The sequence below is a fragment of the Mirounga leonina genome, unplaced genomic scaffold, assembly GCF_011800145.1.
Source record: "Mirounga leonina isolate KUSES-001 unplaced genomic scaffold, KU_Mleo_1.0 Mir_127, whole genome shotgun sequence".
Taxonomy (NCBI): domain Eukaryota; kingdom Metazoa; phylum Chordata; class Mammalia; order Carnivora; family Phocidae; genus Mirounga; species Mirounga leonina.
The window spans coordinates 58,023,553-58,046,791 of NW_023270316.1; the positions used below are offsets into that span (position 1 = coordinate 58,023,553).

The 23,239-nt window shown below is 41.8% G+C and overlaps 1 protein-coding gene across 9 annotated transcripts in view; it reads right to left on the minus strand.

Annotated features, from left to right (window-relative positions):
- The window catches only part of RCBTB2 (RCC1 and BTB domain containing protein 2), a 42,702-nt gene that overhangs the window by 5,931 nt on the left and 13,532 nt on the right, over positions 1 to 23,239 (minus strand). For 2 of the 9 annotated variants that reach the window (XM_035003401.1, XM_035003393.1), the window contains exons 3-14: positions 21,699 to 21,824; positions 21,316 to 21,381; positions 15,660 to 15,815; positions 15,308 to 15,458; positions 12,945 to 13,111; positions 12,239 to 12,397; positions 11,996 to 12,103; positions 10,867 to 11,009; positions 7,725 to 7,790; positions 4,712 to 4,902; positions 4,051 to 4,177; positions 2,786 to 2,925 (exon numbers count right to left, since the gene is read on the minus strand). In XM_035003401.1, the coding sequence (XP_034859292.1) occupies positions 2,786 to 2,925; positions 4,051 to 4,177; positions 4,712 to 4,902; positions 7,725 to 7,790; positions 10,867 to 11,009; positions 11,996 to 12,103; positions 12,239 to 12,397; positions 12,945 to 13,111; positions 15,308 to 15,458; positions 15,660 to 15,815; positions 21,316 to 21,357 (1,450 nt within the window). In that variant the 5' untranslated portion in view covers positions 21,358 to 21,381; positions 21,699 to 21,824. Of the gene's footprint in view, positions 1 to 2,785; positions 2,926 to 4,050; positions 4,178 to 4,711; positions 4,903 to 7,724; positions 7,791 to 10,866; positions 11,010 to 11,995; positions 12,104 to 12,238; positions 12,398 to 12,944; positions 13,112 to 15,307; positions 15,459 to 15,659; positions 15,816 to 21,315; positions 21,382 to 21,698; positions 22,557 to 23,239 lie in introns of those variants that run through there. The other 7 variants (XM_035003394.1, XM_035003395.1, XM_035003396.1 and 4 more) reach the window with 7 other exon arrangements.

Genomic DNA, 23,239 nt, shown 5'->3' on the forward strand with positions numbered 1-23,239 from the left:
TACCTTAGAGCAGTGATCCTTCTCTCTTTTCCTCACACCCCACGTGCCATCCGTGAGCAAATCCCATCAGCTTCATCTTTAAAATATATCCAGAATGTGATCTCTTCTCAACACCTCCATTGCTACGCCACCTTAACCCAGGGTATAGCCACCTTGCACCTGAACCATCATAATTACTGGTCTTTTAACATGAATAGATGCTCAACATCACTCAGCATCAGGGAAATGCAAATCAAAACCATAATGAGATACCACCTGACACTTGTCAGAATGGCTAAAATTAACAGAGGTAACAGATGTTGGCGAGGATGCAGAGAAAGGGGAACATTCTTGCACTGCTGGTGGGAATGCAAACTGGTGCAGCCACTGTGGAAACAATACAGAGATTCCTCAAAAAGTTAAAAATAGAGCTACCCTATAACCCAGCCATTGCACTACAAGGTATTTACCCCAAAGGACACAAAAATACAGATTCAAAGGGGTACATGCACCCCAATGTTTACAGCAGCACTATCAACAATAGCCAAACTATGGAGTGAGCCCAAATGTCCATCAACTGATGAATGGATAAAGAAGATAGAATATTGCTCAGCCATCAAAAAGAATGAAATCTAGCCATTTGCAATGACGTGGATAGAGCTAGAGCATACCATGCTAAGTGAAATAAGTCAGTCAGAAAAAGACAAATACTGTATGATTTCACTCATATGTGAAATTTAAGAAACAAAACAAACAGGGGAAGGGGAAAAAAGAAGAGGGAAGCAAACCATAAGAGACTCTTAACTATAGGCAACTAGGTGGCTCAGTTGGTTAAGTGGCCGACTCTTGATTTTCACTTAGGTCATGATCTCAGGGTCCTGGGATTGAGCCCTGTGTCAGGCATGTGCTCAGTGGGGAGTCTCCTTGAGGATTCTCTCTCTCCCTCTGCCCCTCCCCATGCTCTCTAAGATTTAATTTATTTATTTGAGAGATAGAGAGACAGAGCACAAGTAGGGGGAGTGGGAGAGGGAGAAGTAGGCTCCCCGCTAAGCAGGGAGCCTGATGCGGGGATCATGACCTGAGCCGAAGGCAGATGCTTAACTGACTGAGCCACCCAGGCATCCCAAAAAAGACTCCTAACTCTAGAGAACAAACTGAAGGTTACTGGAGGGGAGGTGGGCCGGGAATGGGCTAAATGGGTGATGGGCATTAAGGAGGACATTTGCTGTGATGATCACTGGGTGTTACACGTAAGTGATGAATCACTAAATTCTACACCTGAAACCAATCTTACCATATATGTTAACTAACTAGAATTTAAATTAAAAAACTGAAATAAAAAAATAAAACACATCACATCACTCCTACTGTAGAAGTTGCCTCGCTTCCCCCGCCCCCCATATCCACACAGATCCATTCTCCCTTTTTTTCCAGGACCACTTTCCCCAACCTCTCATGCGGCTGGGGTTCTGTCCTTGGCCATCTCTGGTCCATGGTTTGGAATAAGTGGAACTTCCAGGACCCTGCCTTAAGAGACACTGGGATTTGCCCCTTCCTTGTGGTCCCTTCCTCCAGCCTGCCGCAGGTAATGCAAACACAGTCTTGGACCATGAGGGCAGGAGCCACACGTAGGGATGCCCTGCACTGTCTCCCTGTGTGAATGAGAAACTATCCTGTTTAAGCCAAAATTTTTTTAAATGTTGCTGTTAAAGCAAATCCTAAATAACAGAAGCCTCATGCTCAAAACCTTCCAAGGCTTTCCATCATACCAAGAAAAAAACAAGCACTTCACCATGGCCTCCAAGGGCAGGCGTGTTCTTGCCCACATCCTGCTGCCTGACCTAATACTTACCACAGTGAGTGTGACTTCCCTCCCGCCCCCGCCTCCCTCCCTCCTCCTCCACATGCGGAATCCTTTCCTGTCTCAGACCTCTGCACTCACCGCTTCCCGTGTTTGGAAGGCTCTTCCCTTGGGTACTGCTCGCTCGCTCTTGCTTGCCCCAGCTCTCTGCTCCACACACTTCCTCCCGGAGGCCCTCCCAGCCCTCCTCACTGACCGCCTGGATTGACTCGTTTAGGACTGGTGCTCATGCGAATACCAGCTCCCCAGGGTAAGGCCAGAGCTGTGGCACGCACGGGGCCTGGGCACTAAAACATTCGTGGAAGAAGGGACGGCAAACTATAAAACTTCAGAAGTCACATTTCTGTTTACCTGAGGAAAATTAAATGCTGATCTCAGGTACAAAGTGATACTGGATGTATACACGTGAAAGGAGTCTTTCATTTAAAAATTTGAGGGCTGAACTCTTTAAGTCCTTACAGAAGTAATTCTTTCATTCTCTGTGCCTCTGGCCAACAATGCTGCTGACGGCGGTCACCTGAGACGTAGGACGGTTTTCACTCTGCGCCTGTTTGATAACCTGTATTGCTTTTTATGCCCCACACCAGCTTCAGGACAGGGGGCCCCAGAACGCCCACAGCGTTCGGCCCCAGAGCCGTGTGGAGGGAAACTCCTGGCTCTGGAGACCAGCAGGGCTTACTATTCCCGCGTGCATTTTATCTTGTCTCCGCTGCAAACACCCGAAGGCAGCAGGTCCCGGACAGTCACGGGCGTTACTGACGTACACTAGTTCCGGGGCAATGGCAGCCCCTCCACAGCGCTGGCCGGGTGACAGCTACCCAGCCACCCCGCGTACGAAGCAGTAACAAGGGAAAAGGGCTGGGTCTGACGCCCAGCAAGAGAACTCCGGCCGCGGCCGGCTCCCGCGCACGCTGCCGCGGGCCGGGAAAGCTCCGGGGCCATTACCTACTGCCTCCTCAGGGGAAAGGCTGATGCTGTCCGTGTACAGGTATTCCAGGAAGGCCCGGTAAACAGGATACGAGAATTCACTCATTTCTACGATATCATCCTCGTTGTCTCCCAGAGAAGAACGAAAATGCTCACACCTGAAGGAAGAGAGAAGCCCGTGGGGCCCTTGCTCCCGGCGAGAGCAGATCCCCCCCCCCCAACACACGTCCTCGTGGGGCTCACAGAGGGGACGGACAACGAGAAGCACCGCGCAGCATTCGCTTCCAGTTGCACACCTTCGTGTCCCTGTCCTGGCCCCTCGCTTCCTTTGCCGGCCGGAGAGCTCACTCACCAGCACTTACAGGACGAGGCTGCAGGCGCAGACCCGCCATAGTGGGGCGCCCCCCCTCCCGCTCCCCGGGTGCAGGCCTGGGGCATGAGGGACCTTTGAGGGGTGACAGAAACGTTCTGTATCTTGATTTAAGGCAGTGGTTTCACAGGCATAAATATATATGTCAAAGCTCCTCAAACTGCACCCTTCAAATGGATGCAGCTCATTGGCTCAGAAATTAATACATCAGGGGCTGGGTGATGATGGGTGGCTCAGTCTTTAAGCGTCTGCCTTCGGCTCAGGTCACGATCCCAGGATCCTGGGATCGAGTCCCACATCGGGCTCCCTGCTTGGCAGGAAGCCTGCTTCTCCCTCTCCCACTCGCCCTGCTTGTGTTCCTGCTCTCGCTATCTCTCTGTTAAATAAATAAATAAAATCTTTAAAAAAAAAAAAAAAGAAATTAATACATCAATAAATCTGATTTTTGTCATCTGTGTTAACTTTACCCCAGACTTTGTTGTCCTGCAAAAGCCTCACCTTCTTTTTTCCGAGCATCTCAAAGTTCACTATCCCAACTGATGAGGGGGGTGACAAAGCTCAGTTCCTAGGCGGGGAAGGCCCCTTCTGTGGAAGCGGCCCACGTGGTGCTCAAAGCCCAGAACATGCTCGCCGAGCTTCAGCTGGCTGCCCAACACCAACTTGCACAGACCACCTGCAAGGTCTCTACGGAAGCTGAGAGTCCTCACTCCCTGATGCCCCCTCCCCCTGCGCCCCTCCGGGCTCTCACTACACCGGCCCCTGTTAGTTCTCATTTCTCATGTCACGCATACCGTGTCTCCCTGGCTGCACGGTATGCTCGTAGGGCAAAATCAGCCTGCCTTAGTATAGTTCTGTGAACACCTAGAACATGTGAATGTATTTATTTCGATTCTCAAAATCAATGATTCCTTACCTAATTTTGAGAAGGACTTTATGTGCATAAATGTACTTTCCATCCACCAGGAACTTCAAGTCGGCCGTGTTGGGGTTGTCAAATTCCCTCTTGAGCGACTCGGCCACTGTAAGGTGGTCGTCGGGTTCTGAGAGAGGAACACCAAACGTTTCTAGGGTTAACTACAGACACAGAGAAAACGCAGGCCAGAATATAGCACTGCTCTGTGGACTCTCATGAAAATACCCAAAATACATGACCAACGGAGCAATGCTTTTTTCCCCTAAATACGGATTTTCACATCTCTATCGTCAAGGATAAGAGCCTCACACACATCTGCTTGCAAATCTGGCAAACCAACAACTAAAAAGCCCCAAAGGGCTCCACTCAATGAAATTTTTGCATGTTTCAGTAAACAGACTGGCTAAAAATGAAAGATATAGTTTCCCAGGAAAATTAAAAGCAGTCAAATAAAATTGCTTTTAATGTAGTACGTGATGTTGCTTTCTGATTCTTTCAGGAAAAATTAATCCATCAAGTTAGCTTCCTTTCACAGGAGCCCATTAGACAGAAATCAATTGTATGATACTGCACCTAAAAAAGTCCTTACTATCACAACAGAAAGCACCAGCGCTGCCTTCCTCGCGTCAGGCCCGCACCCAAAGGGACGAAGACTGCTCACCCACGGACAGGAGGCGCCACGAGACGGCCGGCGTGGCAAAGCAGGCGAACACGTCGTCGGTGCCGGAGAAGTGGGTGAGGTGGGGCAGGATCACCGACTGGCCCCGGCACTGGCCCCACATGTACACGTGCCCGCCCTGGGTCTTGGCCGCCGACGTGTGCGCCGAGTGGCAGGCCGCGATCTCTATAATTCTAAGTTCACAAAGAAAGACCAAGTGAACGCGGCAAACGGGAGAAGAAACAAGTTGATTTCTCCTTCCCTTCGCCTTAACTGATTTAAAAAAAACAACAGAAGACTTAATCTCCTAAATTTTCAGGCACCAATCAGTTCTTTACGTTTTAGCTATCCTTCAACGGCGCAAGTCATGAAGATCTGCTTGTTATTACCACTTCTAGCCAGTAGGCCTCCAAAAATAAGTACCGTCCCATTGTGAAATCAAGTACAATCCAAGGGGAGAGACCAAAACGAACAAATTAACCAAACAGTGATCTAATTTTTTTTTTTTTCTTAAAACAGGACTTAATGAAGTACGTAAAAAAGACTTGATACTTAATGCAGGTCTTGACCCAATATCGAGAAATATTTTCATCAAAATTTCACCAATTTTAGTGTTAGATGGAACATGCTGTGGGCCACCCCAACTCGCACTACAAACAGTAAGGTCAATAGTCCTGAGTCACTGGACTCTATCTTCAAGAGCCCAAGAGAGCAGATTTCAGAAACGGACATATGCTAGACCCTAGCCCGGTAAGTTCATGATGGCCACGGGGGTAGTTGTCTGTATACTTCTCTAATGGAAAACTCTGTTTTTGTTGATTTGGAACTAATTAATTTTCTCTAAGTATAAACCACTGTACAGATTCAGGAAACATAGCGAACTAGTTTACCCTAAGTGAGGTCGCCATCCTGATTTTGTCACAGCAGACCATACTACCACCATCCTTAGTGACTTAGGCTCAGAACTTCACAGTCATCTTTGACTTCTTCTCCCTTCTCACTTAACCACTTTTTTTCAGAATATCCAGTTGACAAATCATACAGATTCTCTCTTTGTAATTTCTCCCATCTGCCACCACCCTAGGTAAGGCACACCCCGTATCTGGACCAAAGTAACAGCCTCCTTTGTCTCCCTGCCTTAGACTCTCTCTTTTCTGAACCAAACTGCACAAGGCTGGCAGGTTAACAATCCTCCGAAAACACCATTCTCATCAGTACTTTCAAACCCTCAGTGGCTTCCCACAAGATAAAATCCAGACATGTGGCATTAAGACCTTCCATGATCTAGCCCTCTTTCAAATCACATTTGCCTACATACCCTATGTTCCAACACACAGATGTACTCACGGCCCCTCAATATTCTTACTCACAGTTAAAGTCCCTTAAGAATGTTCTTTCCTTTCTCTCTGCCTTAGAAATCCTGCCCATCTTTCAAGGCCCAGCTCAAATAGCCCCAGACTAAGAGGTCTCTCGTTCACCTGAGCTCTTGAAGTACATCCTGTCTACACCACTCCAGCCTGGCCCCTATCCTCTCTGGGACGTATGTCTTACCTCTTCAGCTAGATTATAAGTTGTTGGCAGGCTGAATCACTGGCTTATTTCTCTCTAAGTGTGTTTCTCTCCTTAATATGGTGTCTTCCTAAGCAATTTATAGGTCATTTTATTGACTAATTGGGAAAGACTCAACAACACAGAGCAACTGAGGGGTGGAAGACCTCACTGACAGGCTAGCAATTGAAGGATGGAGACATCCCTCCACCACCTGTTTTAATTGGATGTTTCCCAGCCAAGGAGGGAAGATGGTCATCATACAAGCTGGAGATGGCTTGCCTCCAAATGTATTGTTTTCATGTGTGGCCCAAGCAATTTCACTGATTTATTCAAGGGCAGCTCTCAGCTCTTGAAAACAGGAGTACTAGAAACGAGGCTATGTACGATGTGCCACGGTGAAGAGCCTGGACGCTGGAGTCAAACAGAACTAAGGGCTCATCCTAGCTCTACCACTAGGCCATGTGACTGTGGGAATGTTCCCGAGCCTCTAGGAGCCTCAGTTTCATCACACTGCAAGGCTAGTACGTGAGAACTAAATGATAAAATGTCAAACACCCAGCACAGTGTCTGGTGTACAAATAGCAGCTACCAGTAGAGGCTTCTTAACAGAATTACTGCTAAGTGTTTTCAGTGGCAAAGCCTCCCTCATATAGAGACTGCACATTCCCAATGATCAGTTCAGGTAGTGACACCTTTCCTACCTGCATGGGTAAGTCAGTGAATGGGCCCAAACTTCCACTATGGGCTTTACAAAAGAAACTTCCTTGCCCACACAGGGAAAATGGCCAATCCTATTTGGCTTCTCTTTTCAACAAATAAAGAAAAAAGGGGAAGGAAATAGAGTAAATATGTTTATTCCAAGAAAGGGCATCTACTATTATCATCTACCCTCACACGTTACACCAAACGTGAGGGCAGCAACATACTTCATTTTACGTGGCTTGATGCAATGGGCAGGGGGTCAGCCAGCAGCCTGTGGAGGCCAAGTTACTTAGACTCTTATCATCATTTTATCATCTTAAAAAAAAAAAAAGTGAGGAGAGCAGAAGACAAGGTAGCAGTCATTTCACAGCCTTGTGGTGAAGAGTAAATGAAATCAGTTACCCAGCACAGGGCACATTCAAAACCAGTTTCTTCTGGTGACTCAAGTGTTTACCAGTGGCTGCAGGAACTCTGGGAGACCACTTAAAATCTCTTTTCCCTGGTAATGTTCTATGAAAAATGTAACTGATGGAAACACAGCAGTGTCCTTCTACCCAACATCAGAAAACCAGAATAATTTAATTCCTACATTCGCTTCTGGAATATCTTTATGAGCCTCCATGGAACGGGAGCAGCCTTTGCCCTTATAAGAGGCAGGAACACGGCTTCGTGGAGAAAGGGTGGAACAGACCCGGCAAAGGGGTTGGGATGCGGAAGGCTGTGGAGCGCTGGCCTTCCCTACACACGGCCTCGTGACGTTTACCTGGAGCACCTAGCAGCACACGGGAAGTCAGGGGTGGGGCACGGGCTTGGCTGACGGCAGCAGCTGCTACAGGAACAAGAGTGGAGACAGTTTAGAGGGAGCCTTCAGGTCTAAGCGTGGGACCCAACCAACTGCCAAGGCTTCCTGCTGTGGCCCAAGGTCATCTGTTCTTAAATCTGATTCACACCAAGAAGCAAACTCCGAAGCTCAGATTTTCCAGTCTAATATGCAACAGATGGTGACTGTGAACTGAGCTAACCTTCACTGGCAGGATGTCTGGCATATTTCACATTTTAGTTTGCAGCCCCGTGCAATGACAAGAAGGTACTACATGTTCCTAATAAATGAGTTTTGTGTCACCTCCCCAGAATGATCCCCAACGAACGCAGCTTAATGGGTGTGGTACTAGAAATGAAAATGCAGAGAGTGAGGAAGCATGTAAAACAGAAAACAATGAGGAGAGACAAAAGGTGACTTGTGAGCGAGAAGGGAGGAGAACAAAGAATGGTAATAAGGGTCCAGAGCAGTGACTCCCAAGCCTGGCTTTGTAAGAGGCCAACATATTACCAATTATCACAAGGTGTCACAAAATTCACAGAAACACAAGGCAAAGTTAGCTTTAAATCAGTTTAACTTCAAATATGCTTTTATGAAACTTCAGGAACAAAGACAAATGCTGGTAAATCAAAGTACTGAGACTTCAGAAAGATTGGGAATGACTGGATTAGAGAGAAGAGAATCACTTTAGTCATTAAAATTACTTTTATGTGAACATAAATTGCTAACAAATGTTATTAGCATTCTTCATCAGAAGTAGAACTCTGTGGGAAAAATTTTAAAAGGTTTTCCTTGGGCTGTCATTTGAGCAAAGGATCCAATGTAGACAGATTTTCACTTCCCACTTCTGTGAATAGGTAACCAGGACCTGGAGATCCACCCCACCCTAAATTCAATCCTTTTGTTTCTAATTAGTCAGACTTCCATGAAATGGGTCCCAAAGAGTCAGAAGTGAGTTCTTGAGAGATAAGTCATAACATATCTGCAAATTTCAGTCACTGAAAAGGGTGGGTACGTGCAAAACAAGTCCCAGCAGACTTACAAATTCCTCCCTTGCAATATTCGTGTGGTGGAGAGCCTGCAAACTCAGGGATGACCACAGCGAATTCAGGCATGGAAAAGAGAAAAGCAGGAATATCTCCTTCAAAACATTCATCCATGATATTTAGAGCCCAAATAATGATTATGTGGACTACAGTGAGCATGCAAGTGTGTAGCTATTTCCACGTTTTTTTTTTACATTTATAATTCAAAATTTGAAAAAAGTCAAAAAGATTTTTTTTTTAAATTGAGTTTTTAAAATAGACAAAAAAGCAGTACTCTCAAGTACCAGGTAAGGAGCTGACACTCCATAACTCCCATGCCCTGCTTTTCTGCCTCTCCTGCCTCCCCCACCACGCTGCCCTATAATCCATCTGGCCCAGCGTGACTAGAGTCAGAAGACGTGGCGCTCATTCTGGGGTGATCGGGGACCGGCAGTGCAACGTGGGGCAAGTTGCCGGTGGGCAGATAGCAGTGGATTTGGCAAGTCCAGTTGCAGATGAGTTAAAATGTATGTGAAGTGTGACAGCACCAGAAAAATGGTAAAGTGCCATACAAATATGTTGTTCTTATTTCCATGACACCTTTACTTGATTCTTTAACACTTCTTTGTTGTGTGTCTAAATACTAAACGTCCCTACTGACTGGATTTGCTAAACTGAGGCAGTTTTGTGATTGTTCAAAGCCTCAAGACTGTCCCTTCTCTTTCCACTGAGTAGCTCTGAGCTACCTTGAAGGGAAATGCAAATAGCATGGCTGTGTGCATGTATCCACACCCACAGGTTCCGGCCTCCAGTCCCTCTCCTCCTTCCCAGGCCTTAAGAGGTCCAGGGTCTTATCCTAAGATTTTGGGGAAAGAAACCAAAAACAGGTCTTTTTTTTAACCTATTTGACACAGGTTAAGTAAAATTAGCCAAGCTTATAACACTCAAATGAAAACAAGTGGGTTGAAACTGACAATCTTGTTCTTCACTTTCATTGTTAAATATTCCAACAGGAAAATATAAAAGAATTGTATAAAAATGCAAGATAATCTATGTGTCCATATATTTACTTTAAAATCAGATTTAACAAAAATTAATATGCACAATAAAAAAGGAAATATAGTAATTTCTACAATGATTACAACCCTGGTTTAACAGAAAGACTAATGAAATAATTTTAAAAATGTAGAATGAAAAAGCAGTGATATAGCCATGTTTGAGACACTCAAAAGGCTTTCAGAAATAGTAGGATAATTTGGGGAAAAATTCTGGATTTTTTTAATTAGCAAATTACTTAACACAACCTTGCAAAGAAGTGGGCAAAACTAAGTCTTAATTTTCTAACCATTTTACATGTCCCCATAGTGATAGCTTAGGAGCTAAAATAATGAGACAGTCCTATCCTTTCAACTGGCACATTTTATAAGTAGCTGAGTGAATAGCTTTATACCCTACCCTATTTGAGATACTTTCATTTTCCTAAGCCACAGAAGATTGACCTCTTAAGGTGTTATTCAACTTCCTCTTAAGAATATAAAACCGAAAACAATAAGGAGGAGGAAAAGGTAATTTGTGAGGGAGAAGAATAAAGTAGGATAGTTGTTGGAGGTTTAGTCCTTGTGGTTAGTGTAGAGTAGCTGAAATATGAGTAAGTGAAAGTAGAATATTTAACATACAAACTCCCCAACAGTTCAAAAGCCAATTTTATTTTATTTATTTATTTTTAAAAGACTTATTTATTTATTTTAGAGAGAGAGCGAGCATGAGTGTGGGGAGGGGCAGAGGGAGAGAGAATCCTCAAGCAGACTCCCCACTGAGCACGGAGCCCGATGACGGGCTTGATCCCAGGACCCTGAGATCATGACCCAAGCTGAAAATAAGAGTCGGCTGCTCAACCGAGCCACTCAGGTGCCTCCAAAAGGCAATTTTAAAAAGGAATGAATGTTCTCATGAAAGAATATTCTAATATTAGCAGCAAGTTCCCCACAATTCTATATCATGTCTACGTTCTGTTTTATCACTAAAGGACATGCAAGTTATTTTGAAAATGCACATATTACCTGTCCTTTTCCATGAAGATAGGCGCAGGATAGGACTGGTTACTTTTATTGCCAATGCCCAACTGGCCATAAGAATTTGCACCCCAAGCATACACTTGGCCTTCATCTGTTAACACTAATGTGTGTGCGTAGCCACAGGCAACCTGGAAAGAGAAAAACCAAATCCACTTAGGCCTGCAAATACGCTTTCACAAGATAGGTTAAGAATCAAAGATGCAAAAAAAAAAAAGAAGAGGCAGCTTGCTCAGAGAGGCAAAACATTAAGGTAACCAGTACTTGCCCAGAACTAGCTTAGCCTATGTGGGGCCAAAACTGCAGTAATTTCAACATGAGTCATGGTGACATGAGTCTGGTTTGTTCAGCTTTAATATGGCATTCATCATGCTCACAGAGATCAAGGGTGTGGAGTGAATATGGAACACACTTTTACTTTTTAAGAATTTTTTTTCTTTTTTATTGTAAAAGTAAAACATGTTCAATGTTGAAAAAATGTAGAAAAGTATAAATATGAAAGTAACCTCAAGATCAGGATTATTTTTCTACTTCTATATAGATATAGGGATATGTATCATGTCTCCATGCACCACGTCTGTATCTTTATTTTTACTTGACATCACATAGCACTATTTCCATATCATTAAAAACCTTTTGTAAACATCATTTCCATTCATACAGATTTAGTATAATTTATTTAACCATTAACTTATTTGATTAGATAAATTATGCTACATCTATTATTTATTTATTGAAGTTAGCATTTTTTTTTCTTTCTCTCTTTCTTCTTTTGTTATATCTTCTCTAATAGTTCTGTAAGTGTCTTCCTTTTTGGTTCCTTAGGATAATACCCTAGGAATAAAATTACAGAACAAAGGGTATAAATATTTTCAAGGCTCTTGATATATACTGCCAAAGTTTCCCTGGAAAAGATCGCAACAATTTACATTCCAACAGCTATGTATGAGAGTGGCCTAGAAACATAAATTTCCTGATGAACATCTACAACTTAATTCAGGGAAATAGAGCTTTAGCCTTTACTTCAGTGAAGAAAACAACAAGCAGCTAAACTTTTCATCTGCCAAGAAAGCTGCGTCCGTTGGTATCTTTGCCATACAAACGATTGTGGACATACCCGCTGGACACGAATGCCTTGCAGAGCTGCTATTCTACAGGGAGTTGGCTGGTTGCCGCTACTGCCGAGTCCAAGCTGCCCATTTCCGTTGTAACCCCAGACATAGACCTGAAGGAAAACCAGAGACTCAGTGCCCATGAAACACAGAAGCAAGCGAGCTCTCTGTTGAGAAACATGACATGTCAGTATCACACTGGTAAGGCAAACGGGTTTCTTAAACGACTTACGAAACAACTTTCTTACCTCCCCAGTGTTCACCACTGCCATCGAACACATCTGCCCACATGCTATGTTCACAACTACTTTATTCTGTAAGCAGCCCGTGACTCTTCGAGGGATCGGCTGATTGGCTGTTGATCCAGATCCTACCTGCCCGGAGTTGTTATAACCCCAGGCAAATACCTGGGAATTAAAAAATGAAACACGCTAACTTATAAAGTGTCTCAAATGGACACTAACATGGACTTAGAGTGTCTCATCTTCGCTCTCAAAGTGCTGGATATGCATAAATTCTCACACCACAGGCAGAGAAGTTTTTATAAAATTCATTCCTACAAAATGCATTACTCGATAAAATTAGGTTATCAGTATTATCTACACAAATAGCAATAATTCTGTTCAGATATCACATAATATTATTAAAATATCAACTTTACCTTAGCCATGTTTTCCAGCATTTTGGGATTTTTCTTTTTGTAAATAAAACCCTTGAGCATAGCAATATAGAAGGAACATTACAGCCTTTTAAATCTTGCAGTTACAGAAATCCCTACTACATAAAGGTACACTTTATGGTATAACCACCAGGACTATGAATTGCTAACACGAATAAGACTGAATTTGAGGAAGATGATTATTTTAATCAAATGATCATATTTCTAAGACTGCTATAAGAATTTATATAATCTTACTGAAAAAAATCAATGAGATTTATGCTAATTATTCTCACCTCTCCATCAGATGTTAGCACCAAAGAATGGTAAGACCCACAGGCAACTTCAGTGACTTGTTTGTTTGACAGATTAGTAGAAATATGACAGGGCACTAAACCATGATTAGTTGTCCCATTGCCCAGCTGGCTATAAGCATTATGACCCCAGGTAAAGACTTCTCCTTCTGAAAATAAAAAGAAATACAACCAGCTTTCAAAACAGCTACTTTATTATATGAACATATATATTGCACACCTCCATGAATGAAAACTAAAAATTCACGTGCAAAAGCACCAATTCATTCTACAAAAGATTACATTTGGAAAATATAAACTATATTCTATCTCAAAGCAACAAGATGAAATTTAAATGGATGCAATTATAATAGCTGGATGATAGGTTTTTAATAAAGAGCAGAAAAATGCTACTAAGAGTAATAGGAAGAAACATCAGATGGAAAGTCAAAAGACTGTAAGATCATTTAACTTCTCTGGGCCTATTTTCTTATCTATAAAATGATCATCAAGTTAATTTTAAAATTGTTATTATATTATTTATTGTGTAGTATAATACATATTCAGAAAAGTTCATAAATATATATGCAGTTTTATAAATAATTATAAAGCACATACCCATGTACTACCACTCAGGTCAAGAAATACAACCTGATGCTCACTCCAAAAGTTCCCCATATATAATCTTGAATAAGAAAATTCAGTTTTTCCTGTTCTCGAACTTTAAATAAATGGAATCATATAGTATATACTCCTTTTGTCTGTATTCTCTACTATATTATCTCTTTGTGTTACATTCCAGATAATTTCTTCTAATCTTCCAGTTTATTAATTTTCTTTTGATGCGTCTAAACTGCTATAAAACTTGCCCACTGAGTTTTTCATTTTGATAATTATATTGTTTATTTGGTTCTTTTTCAAATCTTCTTTGATCTCTGCAGGTATCTTCAAGCTCATTTTGTACTTTTTCGAACACAGTAAATATAGTCATCTTGTAACTGGTATCTGATAATTCTAATATCTGATACTTAGTAGTCAGTTTTTGCTGTCTTTTTTTTTTTTTTGCTGGTTCTTATTCATGGTGCCTTGTTTCCTCATGTACCTGGTTATCTTTGACTATGTGCTACTAATTGTCACTGAACACTCATTTTTCATTGGCATCATATTTCCTCGGTCCTGGGATGAAGTGAAGGTACCTTCCTCTAGGAAGTACCTGCATTAACTTCTGTGATGCCATTAAGGCACTTAAAGTTACTTCTTTAATAAATCCAAGGCTTGAGATTTCTTGGACCGCCCAGTCTGATGTGAACTGTAATACAAATCCATGATTACAACCCTTTGGGGAGAGGTTTTCTTTCTTTGTTCCTCCTTGCTTTGCTCACAGCCAAGGATTTTTCTTTCCAGGGCTTTAGAGATGGGAGAGCTAGCCCATCCTTGCCCCTAGATTGTAGCCCTTTGTGGACCTAGCATAACATGTTAGGTCTCTGACTCATGATCCCTTCTACCTCATGAGTACATCAAACCACAACTCCATTTAATTGGAGAGGGAGATGCCCTTAAGGCAAAACTAGCTCTAAGTTCCCCTTTAACCTTAGTTCACACTTTCTCTTAAATATGATCCAATAATTCCTCTCTGCCTTGTCAGTGCTTTGATGCCTCAATGAAAAAAAAATTAAATATTTTATCTAGAATTTTTAGCTGTTTCCAGTGAAGAAGTGGTCCAAAAAAATCTAGCCTATTACTGGCAACCAAAATTCCCCAAAATTTATATTTTCATTTATAAACTTTATATTCAGTTCAAAGAATACTAATAAAATGAATACCCAGCTTAAGAAAAACTCTAAGGTATGATTTAATTATAACATCCTATTAGTGTGAATTCATGAAATAGCCATGAAAGTATTTAATTCCTTATACTACTAATACCAAATATAGCCATCAGTCACTGTTGATGGTCAGAATCCCAGAGTACTAGGAGTTAGAGGGCATCTTGGACTTTAGCACTAGTGTCTTATTTCATAGATCAGGGATCTCAGGTTCAGAAAGTCCAGAGTGAATTCAACATTTTAATGCAAAATAGTTCAACTTTTAAAGTATAAACAAAAGGGGCTTACGTGGCTTACAGCCCTGTCATTCTCACATCAAAAGTGCCAATAATTGCTAAATTCCACCCGCTCCATTATCTTACTCTGATATCCAGATAGGTTCATATTTCCTGTTGTCCAAAGTAGAGTCAAGTTCACAGGGCAGAGCCAGAAACTCCTACCCAATCAAAAAGTATGTTCTCGATTTAAGGGGTGGTCCTAAGTCTTGTTTCTCAATAAATAAGGCAGTGGCTAAAATTCTACCCTGTGTCCCTAAGTTACCTGTTGTTGCAAGGACAATATGGGGGCCACTCCCATAGCTGAGGCAGGCTATTTTTTTGCCACTTAAAGAATCCAGTCTCCGAGGTTCGATGGTACTCTGGACGTCACCTAATCCCAAACAACCAGAGCAGTTTGTGCCAAGCACAAAAATCTGTGGGAAAGACCACTGTTAGTTCAAGCACTTCTATTTCTGACAAACCCATAATCATTGCTTCATTGTGTAACATTATATAACATATAAGAATCTACCCTCCATGCTTTTCTTAAGATCTTAATTCCTTGGTTCCCCCCAAGATCTTCAGCTTAGCAAATCCATTACTGTAAGTGGCTGAATTTTTTCTTCAAAATTTACCTCATCATTGACTGTAGTATACAAAACTTCATTTCCAGCACTGCCAAAGACACAGGCCTGACGAATTAACTGCAATTCTTCCTCAGAACAAAGGGAGAAAATTGGCCACTTTCCCACATCTAACATCTTCAAAGATGATAGAGTAGCCTGTACTGGCTGAAAAGGAAAAATAAATAAACAAATAAATAAAATTTAAAAATATGTGTGTGTGTGTATATAAATATACACATTAAGACTATTAATTAAAAAATGCTTCTTTTTTCCTTCCCCTTTTCCTTCTGTGGAAGTCAGCACCGGCTCAGGGAGGGCCGGCTCTATTTTCGAGAGGCCCCTCACAGCTACGGGAACTGTCTTGACAAGCCCACTGCTTCAGTCCTGCTCTCACAGCAACCAAGGGCCAGAGACCCCGGCTGGGATCAGATCTCACCTGCTCATTTTCCTCAGGGCCACAAGAATCGTCTAAGGCTGACCTCTGTACTTTCAGTGCTGGCTATGTCTTAAACGTAGCTCTGGAAACTAGGCTGGTTGGAAAGGCAGGAAAAACGGAGAGAGAGAGAGCACTGCGATTTCCTCAGCCGCCTGAGTCTTGACGAAACGCGTTCTTGGAAAAGAACAATGCTAAAGGTGACACCAAGGAACCGGAGTTCTGGTTCTGGGGTCTGTTCTGACCATCAGTTGAGCAGTTAGTGGCTTCCCTCACCACCAGCCCCCCACTCAGGTTTGGGGATTGGTAGGAATATACACTCAGAAAGTACATATTTGTTTGCTAGGGCGGCCATAGCAAAGTACCACAAGGTGAGTGGCTTACACCAAAGAAATTTATTTTCTCACAGTTCTGGAGGCTAGGAGTTCAAAATCAAGGTACCGTCTTCTTGTGTCTTCACATCATCTCGCTCTATGCATGTCTGCGTCTGGGCCCAAATTGCCCCTTTTCATAAGGACACCAATCATACTGGATTAGAACTCACCATAATAACCTCATCTTAACTAATCACATCTGCAATGACCCCATTTCCAAATAAGGTCACCTTCTGAGGTACTGGGGCATCTTAGTGCATTTGGGCTGCTCTAACAGATGCCAGACTGGGTGGCTTATAAACAGCAAAAATTTACTTCTCACAGTCCCGCAGACTGGGAATCCAAGATCAAAGCACCAATATGCTCGTGTTCTGATGAGGGCCCCCTTCCTGCTTCATAGCCATCGCCTTCTCACCATGTCCTCATGGGGTGGGGGGAGGGGCTAGGGATCTCTCTGGAGACCTTTTTATAAAGCACTGATCCCATTCATGAGGGTTCCACCCTCATGACTTAATCACTTCCCAAAGTCCCCCCCCTTCTAATAACCCAAACTTTGGGGGTTAGGATTTCAACATATAAATTGGGGCTGGGGGAACACATTTAAACCCATAAGAGTGAACATTAAGACCATAAGCACCTGAGCTCTCATAAGAGCAAGCAATGTGGACACTGTAAAGCTGTTTTAAAGAGAGCTTTTATTTATTTGCTATCCTGGAAACATTTTTCACACATGCTTCCCAGCTTTCAAAAATCTGAGGATCAAAATAAGATGCATAAACAGCCAATGTGTCTTTCAAATGGCATGTCTGGCCCTTTCTCTTAATCACCATACTCCTGCTTAATTTAAAGGAGCAAAGGATTTTCTAAGGCCTATCTTTCCTATCAGCTATTAAGTCAACCTTACCAAGAAAGAGTTCTGGTAGAAAGCTGATTGGACTAGCTACTTATTTTCTACAGACCTGAAAGCATATTTGTGCCACCCACTTTGGGAGTCAGGTAACTCCGTCTGTACACACACACACACATACACACACACACATACACACACACACACACTATAATGACTTGGCTCACAAGATGATGGAGACTCAGAAGTCCCATGATCTGCATCTGCAAGCTGGAGACCCAGGAGAGCTGGTAGCATAATGTAGTGAGTCTAAAGGCCTGAGAACCAGGGGAGACAGTGATGTACATCTCAGTCTGAGGGCAGGAAAAGATGAAGTGAAATGACCGCTATCAATCGGCGAAACAGGAAAAAAAGGGATGAATTCCTCCTTCCTCCACCTTTTGTTCTATTCAGTTCCTTAACAGCTTGGATGATGCCTACCCACACTGGGGAGGGCAAACCATTTACTGAGTTCCCCAAATCAAAAGCTCTTCTCGTCTGGAAACACCCTCACAGACACACCCAGAAGCAGTGTGTAATCTGGCACCAGTGGCCCACTCAAGCTGACACATCAAATTAAGCAACACACCATGCGAAGGAGCCCATGTGGTCATGGAGGCAGAGACTAGAGCAATCCACCTCCAGGGCCACGAACACCAAGGACTGACAGGAGCCTCCAGAAGTTGGGAAGAAGAAAGGAAGCCTTCTTCCCTAGATCCTTCAGAAAGCATGGCCCTGCTAACACCTTACTTTCAGACTTCTAGTCTCCAGAACTGTAAAAGAATAAATTTCTATTGCTTTAAGCCACGCAGTTTGTGGTACGTTTTAAAGGCAGCCCTAAGAAAGTAACACAGAGGGTAGGCAGCTTGTAACTGCTCACAGCATCATCCTGAGTTAATGTCAGCGCCTGAACCAGGATGAGCTCCCCTGATGCCAAAGCCAGTCACCGTCCCTCAGCGTGCCACTCAAGTTTTAGGACCCTGTCTGGAGAATGAAGTCCTCTGTTACCTTTGGGGCAGCACTCAAGGCCACTACAGAGCTAAGGGCAGAATCTCTCGTTATGTTAGCTTTTAGTCTAAGCTTCTACTGTAAATTACGTACCTCCTTCTATCCTGAAGGAATCTTATCTTCTCTGGGGTCTGCATTTTAATTTTTTTTCCTATTTAAGTCTATAAATTTCAAAAAGAACAACGTTTGGGATGTGGCATCAAATATTTATAGATGAGCTTATGTGCTAGTTAAAAGAATTCTTACATATTATTTCTAATCTTCACAATTGTAGGGCATAGATGTTGCTATCCTCATTTTAAATACAAGGAAACTGAGGCACAGAAAGACTAAGTAATCCCCCAAGATCACTTGCGTCTGAAGCCTGCTTTCCACACATCACATGTTGCAGAGAAAAAAAGTTCACATAAAAAGTTATGCCACTGGTAAATCTAATTCACAATTGCAGGGCTTTTGCTGTTCTCATCCAGTCCTTGACGAACAGGGCAATAATACACACTGTGGGTTACCTTCCACGAACAGAGCAGACGGCAATATACAAAGAGAAAATAAGCACTCCTATCTCATTTTTTCCTTTCAAGCAGATTTTTGGATTTCAACCTGCCCTGCTACAAAAATCAAGTGGTTTCTTAGATGCCTAGAATCAGGTTGTAAATCCAATAAGCTCCTAAACACCTGTCTACAAATCATTAGTTCTGAACTTTCTTCCTGGCTCACCTGTACCAAACCTCTAGTACCCACCCCAGGACTCTACTGACCCCTGGGATTCGTGTGTGTGTGTGTGTTGAAGTGTTACCTGAATTCATACATCTGTTAAAGGATGTCACAAGTCAAAAGAACATCAGGTGTGACAGTATCATTGAACATGTATTGAGGGCAAGATACTAAAGGTATAAAAATGAAACATAATCGCTCCCTTCAAGGAGCTCACAATTTAATAAAAAACAAATACTTACAATATAACCTTGGGTACAAGGGAGGTGTGACTACGCTGCTCTTAAATGTCTGTCAGAAGGCTGGCTCCTGGAGGTCAATCACCAAAAATTCTTCTTTTCTAAGTCTTGTGGGAGAGTTATCTCATGGAGGAACTTATGACTTAATTTATGAAAGGCACACATTTACACTTTTCTGAGGTAAATATTTCATATCAGTCTCAAGGAATTGTAGCATCTTTGTTCTCAGAAGAAAAATGTTTCTCTGCAATGCACTCATGAGTGTGTATAGCTGTACACATTATATATATTGTAAACATGTACATATACTGTACGCATATGTATACTTTGTATATATAACAGGAGCGCAGGTAGCAGAGAATTCACACACAGCACCTGTAGGTGAAGCATCCGCCCTGCATGACAGCAACTCTGCAGAAGGAGCCCAACCACCTTTGTGCCCAACTGTTACGTAAGGGACCGGCTGAGCAAGAGCCAAGGGCAGGCAACAGAAACATCTGCATGGGGGGAAAGCACTACCAGGGAGTGAGAGCTTGACAGTATACACGAGAAGTCATCACGATCGTGTCCCTAGAATTCAGTCCTAATTTGGCCCAGGTAGCCCTCCTTCCTGCACGTCCTCCTACTATATAGGCGGTAACTATTCCTGGCCGGCTTTCCTTTCCTTTCCTTTCCATCCAGCCCCCCTCCCTCATCTTTCACTGGCATCTGTTTGCGAAATGCAAAGTAGTGAAATTTTAATATTAGCTCAAGGAAAATATAATTAAGGAAACACAGCTCCATAAAATTAGAGACCAAGATGCATTTTATTCCTCCTTTGAGTATGTCCTACCTATATACCTCTGTCTCTCCAGCCAAAGGAAGAATTGAACAGATTATGATACTTCACTTAACTCTAGACAACTAAGTTGTCACAATTAAGTTTAAAATACAGCATGCAGAAATAAAACCAAAATTACCTGTTGGGCTAACAACAGGTAACAAAATTACCTGTTGGGCTAACAACAATGACTAACAAAAAAACTATTTAAACAAACCCACCAACACCTTGCCTTTGCAGGACTTTCTGGCAATGTAACGCTTTATATCTAATAGTCATTTCATCACTAATTCTGTTAGTCTATTTCTTTTATTTTACTAAATTTGTTCTTTCCGGGACAAATTAGGAATTTTTCTATTAACATTTTAGAAGATTCTCAAGTTCTATGTATTACTTTTGTAAGCTACTTTTGTATTTTCCTATAAGGGCTCACATGGTAATACTATGGTTTGGTTTCAGAAGTTTTGCATCTTTGTACATTATGCTGGCTTTGTATAATTATTTACATCTTTTATTGTGCTTTGATCATATAATTATTTACATCTTTTGTTGTGTTTTGACCATACTTTATTTAAAAACAGCAGAAAACAGAAAAATGAAAATTAATAGTGGCAGTTAATATTAAGCTCTTAGTAATGAAGAACAGATAGTGTGTCAATTTAATAAAATTAACACAAGATGGAAATCAATGTGCATGCTGAAAGATGTGAAACTTTTAACACAGTTGGACACATCGGACTTAAGCTGGTTGACTGTAATGTTGAGCTGTGATGGAAAAGGAATAAGTTAAAGAATATCAATGATGAATTAAGAATATGTCATCTAAGATTAGGTATTTTATAATTTTGTTAAATCTCTGGGAATGAAGTAAACATTGATCAACTCAGACCCTTCTGCAGGACGGTATTATCTGTGAAAGTAGGGATGGGTCTGTACTCCTCATCCAGCTCCAACAGCACCATCTCTGGAACCCTGCTCTACCCCTCAGATAATACCACAGCTTTCTGCTGGCCCCTTTAGCATTCTATATACCCACAATAATTATCTGTTTGCATCTGAGGCACTACATTGTGAGCCCTTCAAAGACAGATACTATCTCTCTGATCTTCCTGTTGGGTGACCAGTAGATGTTTGATACATATTTCATGCAACAGAAAACACATGCCCCAAAGGCATGATTTTTTTTCTAACCTTGCCACTTTCTCCATAGGAAAGGGAAAGCTCTTCTTCCATATGGACTCAGTCCTGTGCAGTCCCCTAAGGAAAAAGTATGTGGTAAGATCAGGATCCCGTATGTCTAATGAAACTAGGCAGGTTAAAATGATTTTACTTCCAATTAACAGAGAAAATAAGCTAAGCCCAAATATGGTGAAGGGAAGATAAGGGAATTAAGGTTTGGGCCTGAGAGTTAATAGCTATAAAACCCAAAAGGTGTTTTAACTGTTCTGGAACTATCATATGGTCTCCTATGGGACTCCTCCTGCAAAGGTCTGGAAAAGTCATCCCAGGATAAAGGAAGATTCTTAAATCTGTAAGGAAATAAGTAGAAAATTTTCATTTTATAGTTGACCTACCATAGGTAAGAAAAAATAAATTTTAGACCTTGGTCAAATTTTCCCTGGGATTGGAAAGTTCCAAATCACTGTGAAGAGCAGACTTAGCAGTTCTCAGCTCCACTGAAGAGTATATGATTTGCTAAGCTGGGGGGAAAAAATAAGGAGGAATGAATGAAAAACTGAAAGGATGAAGAATGAATATGGCTTTGTTTATCCTAGACCTTAGCAACAAACCTGCAACAACAGCCACCAAGTATGCACCAATAGTACTCAGTGTTCTCACCTTAATTAACCATCTCCACAATGACTACTTTCTACCACATAAAAGTAACAGCAGAAGCAACTCTATCAAAAGACATGCAGCATGGGCTCTCCCTTCGATCAAAGGACCCCCTTTAATATTTCTCACAGGGCAGGTCTGCACTGTGGTTCAATCATTACACAGTTAACTATCTCATCACTAAAAATAAATATAAATAAATATTCTCTCTCCTCCCAAAAGCAATTGAATGAAATTATATTTAATAATGTTGATATTTCTGACTTATTAGTTTGGGTTCTATTTACTCAAATACAATCCACATTTCAAGGGCTAACATCAGAACATTTTATCTGATATTATCTACAAGCAGTTAGAACCTTATAATAGACAGATAAAAACAATAATCAAAATAAGGTGAAGTCTTAACAGTGTTCCTTATCAATGTTTTATATGCCCTTGAGGATACTGGTAAAATTTTGTTCTCCTCAGCTATAAAAAGGGTCTCTCAGAATACAAGGAATAATCACATATTCAGAATAATTATAGCTCAAACTATGGCAATTGATACAAATCATTATTTTTTTTAATTACTTATTTATTTATTTATTCAGAGAGTGTGAGCAGGGGGAAGGGAAGAGGGAGAGGGACAGAATCTCAAAACCAGACTGCACACTGAGTGTGGAGCCTGAGGCGGGGCTCGATCTCACCACCCTAAGATCATGACCTGAGCCGGGAATCAAGAGTCGGTTAATTAACCAACTGAGCCACCCAGGCACCCCCAAAATCATTATTTCTAATGTTCGGAAAAGATACTTGTTTTTAAAAGAAACAGACTTTTCTCACTTATAAACTTACAAAACTTGATCTAGTTGCCAATATGGAAAAATAATTTCATGTGACACTTATTCCTACGCGATCTGTCTTCTCTATTAATTTGCAAGCTGTTTAAGAGACGCAACCATGACTCATTCACTGTTATAACCACCGCAGGACACGGCTCAGAGAAGAACACAAGACTATATATATTGGTTGAAAGCATTCTTTGAATACAGCTTTTTGTATATTGGAGAGTGCCTGCACCGAGGTTCTTTTCTTTTTGTTTCATCCTAACTGGAACATTTTCCACATTTACCTCAGGTTTACTAGAACAAGAAATAAAAAGAGGAGAGAGGGAAAAGAGAAAGAAGAGGAGAGGAAAAAAATTAGAGGAAGGGAAGTCAAAGGCAAGAAAAAAAAGGGAAATAAATAAGAGGAGGAAAAGGGACCAAAGAGGAAATGTCACTGCCCCTCGTTGTAA